This window comes from Gymnogyps californianus, chromosome 2 (genome assembly GCF_018139145.2).
Source record: "Gymnogyps californianus isolate 813 chromosome 2, ASM1813914v2, whole genome shotgun sequence".
Taxonomy (NCBI): domain Eukaryota; kingdom Metazoa; phylum Chordata; class Aves; order Accipitriformes; family Cathartidae; genus Gymnogyps; species Gymnogyps californianus.
The window spans coordinates 165,516,571-165,526,867 of NC_059472.1; the positions used below are offsets into that span (position 1 = coordinate 165,516,571).

The window sequence follows — 10,297 nt, forward strand, 5'->3', positions numbered from 1 at the left end:
GACCCAGCTGGGAATGAATGGGAATCTGTCCTCAGCATTTCAGCTAAAACACTGAGAAATTGTGTGTTGCAGCATGTCTGAGACTGATCATTACGGGGGCACTTAGTCTGAGCTTCGTAGCAAACCATTGTTGTGAGGAAGGATTACATGTTGCATAGCAATGCTCTGCTGTGATCCCTTTTCCTTATGGCTCTTGTAAAGCCATTTCGGCAGGCGGTCCTGCAGTGCTATCTAATTTCCTCTTAGCAGCAAGCACCAATAAAGACAGTTTGGTCTTGCTCTATCATAATTGTTTTCCTCATTGTGCCTCTGGCAGTATTTGGTATTCTCACGACAAGATCAATGGGAGTTTGTGTTCCTAAGTCAAACAAACTAATTTGCTCAAAGAGCTTTATTTTCCTCCCGAACTGCTCTCCTATTTGTGAGACTACCAGACCAGGTGGTTGTTCAGAGGAGAGTGGGAGGACATAATTCCGATGTGTGATGCTATCCCTGACCCACTAGTTGTCTTCGTTCAATGTTGCTTTCATGGTAGAAGCTCTCTACAGCATGTAACGCAATAAGGATTCAAATGCACACTTGTGTTGTTACTCCTGAGTTACTACAACTCTGCTGACGTGTGGTAGCTACGGTGTTTAGGCCATAGGGAGTGTGAAATATTTTGTGCTTTTTGGATTTAAGCTAATACATTTTGCTTCACTTCTGTGACAAGATAGAAGCGTGCATGTGGCCACTTACCTTGGTGTAGATGAAATACAATTATTAAATAAGTGGTGATGCCATGTGTGTTCAAGAGGGGTTCAAGTCTCTGTGGGACAGAGGCAGATTGGGCTCTGAACTGTGATGTGCCTTGAAAAGAAAACAGGAGCTACCTATGGCTGTTGAAATGATAAGCTTGTGTTACAGTCTCATTCTGCCTCGTGTACCGTAGACTTTTTTGGTAATAAAAGCTTATTCTATCCTCGAAGTCCTTCCAGGTTTGAAAGCATAATCTCGATGTTTACCCATGTGTCCCAGGGCCCAGCCAGGAAAGGTTTCTCCAACGCTGCTCCAAGCAACCTGCTGACTTGGATAAGTCTTGCTCTGCTTCCTGGAGGAATGAGGTGGATTTAAGCGTCTCTGACAGGAGCCTGCAACAAGAGGAGGAAGGTCTTTTGTAGAAACTGGGGAATGAGATGGGAAACAGAAGGGCTTTGCCAAGATTCATTTTGGCTCGTGGGTGGTTAGGGGCCCGTAGGCAGTAGTTCTCCATCACGCATTGCCTTGAGTAGCTGCATCGTGACTGATGGCAGCAGGGGAGGCTGGCTAGGGAAGAAACTTTTCTAGGATTTTCACTATAGCTGCCTCGTAACATTCTTGAGCCCTTCCCAGTCCTTCAAGGAGAAGGTTTATGGGGCGGTTGGGACGCACCACACTTGCACAGTGGCCATATGAAAATCCATATGCGGGATTTCATGAACTGGTGCCTTCATGAGAAGGGGGACAATGGAAACCTTTTATGCTTAGGTCCACCAGTGCATGACACCTAAGCTGTCCTAGCCACTGCTTAACAAGGAGCTAGGAGTGGGTCAGGGAAAAAAACAGACTGGGATTCATTACGGGGCTTTGTCCATCACTGTTTAAGCCCAGACAAGGAGAGTAGGATTCATCTACCTAAATATACACATTAGTACACTTTGAGAGACCTCTGTCTCCTGGAGGGGCAGCTGGTGGTGAAGAACAATGTTTTACAGTACCTCAAATAATGCTAGAAGCTGATATTTAGGCACCTAAATTCATCTCGGAGGGTGGGATTCTGCTCACAGGTTAAGATATCTAAACTTGAGGTGCCTCTGTGTGAGCTGGATCCCTAGGCTCCTGTTAGTGAGTAGAGGTGTGGTCAGCACGGTCGGTGGAGCATGTGCAGGTGTCTGCTTCACTGCAGGATCCTCTGCTTGCCTTGGCTCCACTGAGTCAGATGGGAGTTTAGAGGTGTTTCTCAAATGTAGGCATTTAAACTCAAATGTTTGCCTCAGTGAGGTCAACCCTGGCTGGCTGGTGTGATTCAAGTGCCTAAACCTATGTGCCTGTTTCTGACTGAAGGTCTGCTGCCATCCGCTAGCTGCCAATCCATCAGGATCTGGATTTCCAACACATGTTGTGCCATATCTACCAGCCCCATGTGGATGCCTTGGACGCACTGCACCTGCAATGCCAGCTCTCCCACCGAGCTCTGGAGAGGTGGCTCCTGACAAGAACAGCCCTGTCTTCAGGTTCCCTTCCTGACTTTCATGACCATGCCTTGTTCAACCAGCTCTAAATCCAGCCAAGCCTGTGCGCAGGAGCGTGTCTACCAGCTGAGCCAATTCCTGTTGGTTTCTTGCTTTTCCCGTCTCCTGTACAATGGTGGTCGTCTCCTTTTCCAGGTGGAGCAGATGTGAATGGGTTGGGGGAGGTGGAAGGGTTGAGAAAAGCCTAAACTGATGAATGACTGCAGTGTGCAGCCCTTCTGCAAGTATCTGAGCAATTTTGCCCAGTTTACTGATGGTCTGGGCGTGAAATCAGGTATAGGAGCTTTGTTTCACATGAACTCAGCTCTCACTTCTGGACAACCAGTGAAATGTGACTTTACATAAGGGATCGTATGGGTGAGGGTTGTTTTTTTTTTTCTTGGTGTTGAAACGTGTTCTGTACGCTCTTGTCTAACATTGTGGGATTTCTTGCAGAGTTGGCTAGACACTTTGGCACACAAAGCGTGACAGCCCCTAACCAAGCCGGCCCAGCTGAGTACTATAAGCAGTAACACATCTCTCTCTGTAACCCGTCACTTGTTTGAATGCTACTGTGTATTATTGGATCGCATTTGAAAAGGTCTTGGCTGTCGCAGGAATGAAGTGTGACCATTGGCCAGGCTTTGCTGAAGGCCGTATTATGCATCGTGTCTTTCTAAAAATGTCTCTGTAATATCAGGATTGGGCCAGACCCCAATTCTGAGTCCATGACCTATTGCACATTTGCACATGGTGCTCAGCAGGACTCATGCAGCCAAATAATTAAGAACCGGATGGTCAGGAAATGGACTGGAGCCAGTCCTCTGCTGTCATGAGGCCATAATGTAGGCAGATGCCATAATGGGCAGAGGGGGGAGATTTTTTTTCTGTTTTAGATACTGCAGATGCCCAAAGGAAGGGCACTTTCAGTCGTACCTTGAAAGGAGGCAGCTCTATAAAACAAACTCTGTTCTAACTTGCTGTTTTAAGGGATGGTTATACCTTACCCATTTAAAGTCAAAATGTAACCAATTTTTGGGGAAGGGGAGGGAGAACTAGAACTATAAATATCTGTTTATAATCTGTGGACAAAACACAGGTTATCTGTGACTGTCCAAATAACATGTCTGCTCTCATGTTGCCCATGGAGGAGTCCCAGGCGTAAATCTATCTCTGGAGAGAGAAGGTGGGGGAGAACATTCAGATGCCACTTATAAGGAGATGGATACGCTTTTGTGCTGTGAAGCATCTTTATTGCAGCCTGATTCAAAAAGGATGGGATCCTTTGTTTAGGATCAGTCAATTTATAGGTATGGGGTCCTTTACAGCACCCAGGGGGCTATTACCACCTTTGTGTCTCTCCAAGATGAATAACCCTTGACTCTTTGCTTTTCTTCTTTTCCCTTCCTGATACTGCTTCTCCTTCCCATGCTGCTTTTTCTGTTGAAAATAACCTTCTCTTTCCATTCCCTCCATCTCGTATGTGAACACCATGGTTCCACTGGCTCTGCTTTTCCTTCTGTATTTACACTTTGTGGTGGTCTGAAGAGAGCTATTCCTATGCAAACTATCCCCAAGCAAGGTCTGGATGTCTTTCTATATAAAAACTGACTTTCTTTTGCTTTGGGAATAAATCAAACATACACATTTACTTTCTGTTACCTTGAACAAGTTATTTCCCTCCTTTAGGGATCTGTGAGATAAGTCTTATTTCTCATTACAACACCCGCAGCAACTGTTTGCATTTTAAAATAAATAAATAAAATAATTAAAGGACTTGAAACCAAGCCTTGCCCTTAATAGTTGTAGTCCAGAGGCATAAGCAGGCATGAAGTTTAACATGAGAGTCCTGACATGGAGGGGACAGAATCCACTTCAGTTTCCAAGGGTTTAACTGCCTTCCCTTTCTTTTCCACCTTGAGTTTGAAGACCTTGGTCATAAGTGCTCTGCTTTTTTTTGTGGGGAGAATAAAATACACGTTTCCTTCCTAGCTGAAAACACCTTATAGAACGTTCTGCCAATACCTTATAGAAGTTATGCTAGCCTAGGACTTGAACCTTGCGGCCTGTTCCTCCCTGGATGGGGGCTTGTGTCGACAACATTTGGGCACAGCAGCTCCTGACTGCCTGTGTGATGCCATTTCCTTTTATTCCCTCACCAGAAGCCTGACACAGCGTTTAGCTAAGTGGCTTTTCCACCCCCGGGTCAAGTTCTTTGTAAACACTTGTGGCCTTGCTCACTGTATTGCCTGGTCAAATCTTGGGACCCTCTCACCCTGAGGTGCTGCTGAAGCATCAGGCAGGAGTTGAGGTTCCTCATCCTGACATGGGGCAGCTCCTGTTTGCTCATGATGGAGCAGATGATGCAGCCTTTAGTGCAGGGACTATGTTCCCATGGCCAGAACTGAAAATTTGAAGTCCCTTTATCTCCCTGCAGAGTGACTGCCCCGCATCCTCTCTCTGGTTGAAAATTGAGGACTGCTCCCCTAGTCCTCCCTGCAGCCACCAGCCCCATGGTAGTCCCCAGGGCTCACTGCCTGATGGGCTGAGGACTGAACCCAGTGGGGTAGACTCTTCTTGCTGTAGCATCAACCCAGATTTTATGTTTTTCCCCTTGAAATTGTCTGTGTGAGAATCCAGCTTTCCCTTCCAAGCTGCCTACAGCTGGTGACACAGGCAGACTAAATCCTGGGGGCTGCGTTAAAGCTCCTGGAAATGCTGAACCCTTCACACAGGGGTCTGTTTTCCATTTCTCCACATCTTAATTTTTCAGAGAAAGAGAGGGCACAGATGAGACTAAGGCAGCCTTGGGCTTCACCCTGCATGAAAACGTGCTTCATTAAACATGCGTTTGGCCAGCGAGCAATGGCGCTCTTTGATTTTTAAAAGCACATGTAGGCTTCTTCATTGCTAGCAGAAAAAAATGGGCAGGTCCTTCTAAACACACTACCACACTCCAGAATACGATCCTGAACACAGGTTGGAGAGACAGAAGCTACCTGGATGTTTTTGGAGCTGCTGGTTTTGGTGATGGTGATTCAGGCTGTTGTTCTCGAGGGCTTATATATATATATTTCAATATTTCAGCTACATGAAGGTATTTCCTCAGTCACAAAGGGAACTGGGTGGGATGCTGCGCCTAGTCGCTACTGGTGGAAACAGCACAGCTTAACCATGTTTCCACTGAGCCTGTACTGCTAATTGGGAGCTACATTAGTTTAAGGTGGTATCCTGTGTATTGTGGTGTGGAGAAAGTTCCTACTGTCCACGCTCACCTTCTGGAGCATGTGCCACCCTACTTGTTTGTTTGTGTGTGTGTTACAGCAGCACTCTCCCTCTCCTCTCCACTAAACCAACTCCTTCCACTTTTGTTACGTCTTATCTCCTTGTTCTTATTAAAATAGATGAACATGTGTTAAAATATGTATTAATCTCTTAGTTGCATCACAGCTTCAGACCTCTGTCTGCGTAGATGAGTGCCGGCACCGGACAGCCTCTGTACACCTTACTAATATCATTAACTAGCCAATAAAGCAATATTCTGGCAGATAAATGTCATATTCCTGGAAACTGGGACCCTTCTAAAACAAGTATTTCCTGTAGTATGTGTTTTCTGTCCTCTTCCAGCAGATAGTTTTTGTATCGTCATCAACTTTGTGTTCCAGAAGTGTCTTCTAGCAAATGTTTCTTTGTTCCGTGTCTTGATTTCTTCCCCCATAACTGATTTTCTTTTGGGGCCGTGTGTGTCTGCAGGTCATCAAAGCTGGAGTGGAAACAACCTGTAAATGCCACGGCGTATCTGGATCCTGTACTGTCCGAACGTGCTGGAGGCAGCTCTCTCCATTCCATGAAATAGGGAAGCAGCTGAAGCAGAAGTACGAGACATCGCTCAAAGTGGGCAGCACTACCAACGAGGCCACGGGGGAAGGAGACATCTCCCCACCCAAGAAGTCCATCCCTGGTCACAGTGATCAAATCCCAAGGACTACGGATCTTGTCTACATTGACGATTCCCCGAGCTTCTGTATGATGAGTAGATACTCGCCTGGGACTTCGGGAAGGAAATGCTACAAAGACAAGAACTGTGACAGCATCTGCTGCGGGCGAGGGCACAATACGCAGAGCCGGGTGGTCACCCGTCCGTGCCAATGCCAGGTCCGTTGGTGCTGCTATGTGGAATGCAAGCAATGCACCCAGAGAGAAGAGGTTTACACCTGCAAAGACTGACGCGTCTTCTGCTTGATGGCAACCCTCGGTGACGGGCGATGGCGATCTGTGAGAACTACATATGGAGACAAACAGGGTTTGATTGACCTTCTGGGATCTGAAAGCTATGTTGAGACATAAGCACTTTGTAGGGTACAGGTGACCCAGCTGTGTTGCTGTTTTGTTTTTGTTTTGTTTTGTTTTCCTGTAGACTGAATTTTAATGAGGTCCAACCATGTGGAAATAAGTGCCTGTCACACTGGGGTTAGACACCAGTTGACCTTCACCTTAGTCGTCTATGCAGTTTGACGGATCATTTATCCTTGGAACATCTTGATCGTTTCACCAATCCTCCATGAACTCCTGGGCTAATATATTCTCTTTGGCATAAATAACCTATACTACTTTATTGCTGAAGCTTACCCAACTGCTTAGAGAGCTAAGCAGATACGAAAGAAAGATCTTTCTGCTTTGAATGCGATGGTACGGGAAGCGGTCATTTATTTTCCCTTCTAAAACTGGAGAGAGGTGTGTAGGGTAAGCAGGAACAGCCCTGATGCTTCCTCTAGTGGAGTTTCTGCACATCGAGCAAACAAGGCTCTGACAAAGAGACCCACTGGGAGGGTAAGCTTTTTAACGACAGCTCCGTATCTGCATGCTTTGATCACCAAATACAGCTCAAAAAATCTTGGGTCCACCATGTTGCAGACAGAAATATATCCAAGAAAGAGGTTGGGAAGACAGTAGAAAACCAAATGTGCCTGTCCCCTTCAGTCCAATCACGTGTTCTTTTTTTAAAACAATTTCTTCAAATGCAGTTTCTTTAGCACTATCGCTGTCTTAATTTTTATTTTTTTTTTTTTAAAAAAACCACTAGATACTTTTGTTTTATTTTCACTTTGTGCATGATTTATTTTTCTCTCCTCTTCCCACCTCTTGTTGATTGAATTCACCCTGTGGTAACTGCTTCAGAAATCTGAACTGGAACCTTTTAGTCTTATGCCAGCTGAATTTAGACGTGTGTTTCTGAGTAGGACAAGAGAAATTCGAGTGCATCTTGGAATGCAGTGCTGTCTTGCATTGTATAGCAGCCATTTTGGACTGGATCAGACCTCTGGAGGAGTTGACTTTTCTTTTACTAGGTCATCATTCCATTTACTCTAAACCATGGCAGTGGTACATGACACAAGCTATATGTAAACCCTACTACCGTAAGATTTTTTTTTTTTAACCACTAGATCGAGAACTGTATTTTAAAAATACAACTGCTAAATGGTAACCAACTATTGGATTCGGAACAACCAATCGAGGCAGAGACAAACTATCAAGTGGCCAGAGAAGCCAGAAATTGACTGCAGTGGTAGATTGCTCTGACGCTGTGAAATAGATGACAACCTTCAGCATTTCTTTTTTCCTTTGAAGAGGATACTTACAATCCAGGACTTGATGCGGCGATATCCTTCAGTCATATAAAAGTGGATTGGAAGCAGCCAGTGAATGCCTCAGCGAAGCTTTTTGCTGGAAACACTGGAGAGCGGAGGGCATTTTATTTTCTTTTTGGTAGCAATTTTTGATTGTCCAGTAGTAGCAATTTCCACCGATTTTATATAAGCCATTGATCTGGTTCTCAAAAGAGGAAAGCTGGCTGGAGTTTTTCAAGCAGTAGTAGATGTTAGCCAAGCAAAAAGAGAGCGGTTTTCCAAGATGGACCATTATTTTTCAAGGTGTTTTTTCTTTTCTTTTTTTTTTCCTTCTTTTTTAAAAATTTTGTTCCCCAAATAGTAGCCACTAATATTTAAGCTGTTCATGTGCATCTACTGGGAGGAGAAAAGATTTTTTTTTTTTTTTTTTTTTTCCCTTGGTAACAAATACCTGCAGTCCAGCCTGGCTCGTTGGCATCAAATCTTGAGGTGGGGGCATGGGGAGGGACAGGATGTTACTGTTAATAGCGCTATGGTCCTGCAAAGTGAAGCATACTGTCTCTTTTTTGATGTTTGCTTATTTGCTGTACAATTCTGGAGGTTGGGGTAGTGCTGGAGAAGGAGGAATCCACACACGGTGTTTGTCCCTGCCACCACGGCAAATGCGCGGTGGTGCATTTGAGGCAGAAAGTTTGCAGGAAGGTCTTGCAGCTTCTGGGAGATGCACCGCTTTAAAAGTCACCCGCGAGCAGTTTATCTAATGGTTTAAAAAATAAACTGACTAGAAACCTGTTATTCAGTGTGTGCATGTGTGTATATATATACACACACGCTGACACATAAATATATATATATAAATATTGAACGAACATTTATTTATTGTAAAGCCCTTCAGAAGGACCTTCTTATGGTTTCAATGTGGTATTATGTTAAATTCTCTTTCTCCTTCTGTCTCTCTCTCTCTCACACATATGTGCAAACTCACTGTTACATTTTTGTGTGTGTGCTAGAATAGCTCTTCCCCTCCAAAGTAAGGCTGGATCCAAACCTGCTCAAAACATGAGGATTTTTGGGTCTGAATTACTATTTCTGGCTCCATTCTTTTTAAAAATTATTTGTTCTTAATTAAAGAATGGGCCGCAATTTATGTGCATTATTATTATTATTATTAATTATTATTATTATTGTTATATTTAAACCATGGGCCTCATTTTCCTTCTCTTCACTGGTGTCTCTGTCTCCGTTGACCTCGCTGGAGTAACTCCACATTGCACTGGTGTGAGAGGAGAATGAGTCCCTAGATGCGGAAGAGAGGGCAGTGTTGGCATAGATATCATTGCAGAGAAAATGCCTGGGTCGGATGGGATAGGGTAGCTTGGTGTGTTTGGCGTTGGGGGGGGAGAGAGAGATGGGTGGGCAATAAGGCAGACTGTCAAAGCTTGACTAGAAGAAAGCGGCAAAGAGTGAATGAACTACTGAGTGAAAGAGCTCTTCTGTGTATTATAACTCACGCACTGAAGCCTGGATGCTTTCTGTAAGTATTTAAAAAAAAAAAAAAAAACAAAAAAAAAACCCACCACAAAAAACAAATTGTATTTATGTTAATGTGGATATATTACTTGCCTGTTATATATTGTAAATAGCAAGGTTTATTCTCCTGTGGTTAAAAAAATTATAAATAACTAAATAGTAGCGAGGCACATGTGTTAAATGTATAGGCAGTGTATAAAATATACTAACACTCTGAAATCAGGAGAACTCGTCGTCTTGGCCTTTTGACCTAGGGTGGTAAAACATATGTGGGTTATTTTTCTTCTTCCCCCCCACCGCGTTGTGTGTGTTTTGGGTGGGGGGGTGTTTAGTTCCAGCATTTTCTGATGTTTGCCTTATCTTTGAAGAAAGAATGGGGGGAAAAGCCTCGTTTTGGAAAAATCCAGTGGAGCTTGAGTAGGATGAAACAAGTAGCAGCTGGTAGAAAAGATGCCAAACCCTCTCAAAACCCTCTCAAGTGCTTGACCTGGGTTTTCTGCTGGTGATAGATGTTTGTTAGAATTGAATTAACCCATGGAGCAGGAGCTTCTGCTACTCCATACGTGAGTTCAGAAAACCCTAAAGAAGAGACCCTGAAGTCCTCTATAAAACATTGGGTGTTGTCCAGTAAAACCCTTTTTGTTCCAGCTGTATGAAATTGGATTTTTCCAGAGAGGCTAATTCTACCACCACACCATTGGATCTCCAGTGCAATTCACTGAGATTGCTCTTTTTTGTAAAACTACTACAAGAACGGATTTGGGTCCCTGAATCTTTCGTGGTGTCATTTCATATAAAAAAAAAAAAGTGCAAAGCAACTTTTTGCCTTTATCTTACCCCCAGAGAAACAGGTTTTTGCAGCAGATGTAACTGGAGAAGGACGGATGGGTG

At 44.1% G+C, this 10,297-nt stretch overlaps 1 protein-coding gene across 1 annotated transcript in view; it reads left to right on the top strand.

Annotated features, from left to right (window-relative positions):
• WNT9A (Wnt family member 9A) overlaps positions 1-8,273 on the top strand; it is a 56,843-nt gene extending 48,570 nt beyond the window's left edge. Inside the window, exon 4 of the mRNA XM_050892704.1 lies at positions 6,003-8,273. Coding sequence (XP_050748661.1) covers positions 6,003-6,476 — 474 coding nt within the window. The 3' untranslated portion in view covers positions 6,477-8,273. The remainder of the gene's footprint in view (positions 1-6,002) is intronic.
• The last annotated feature ends 2,024 nt before the right edge of the window (positions 8,274-10,297 follow it).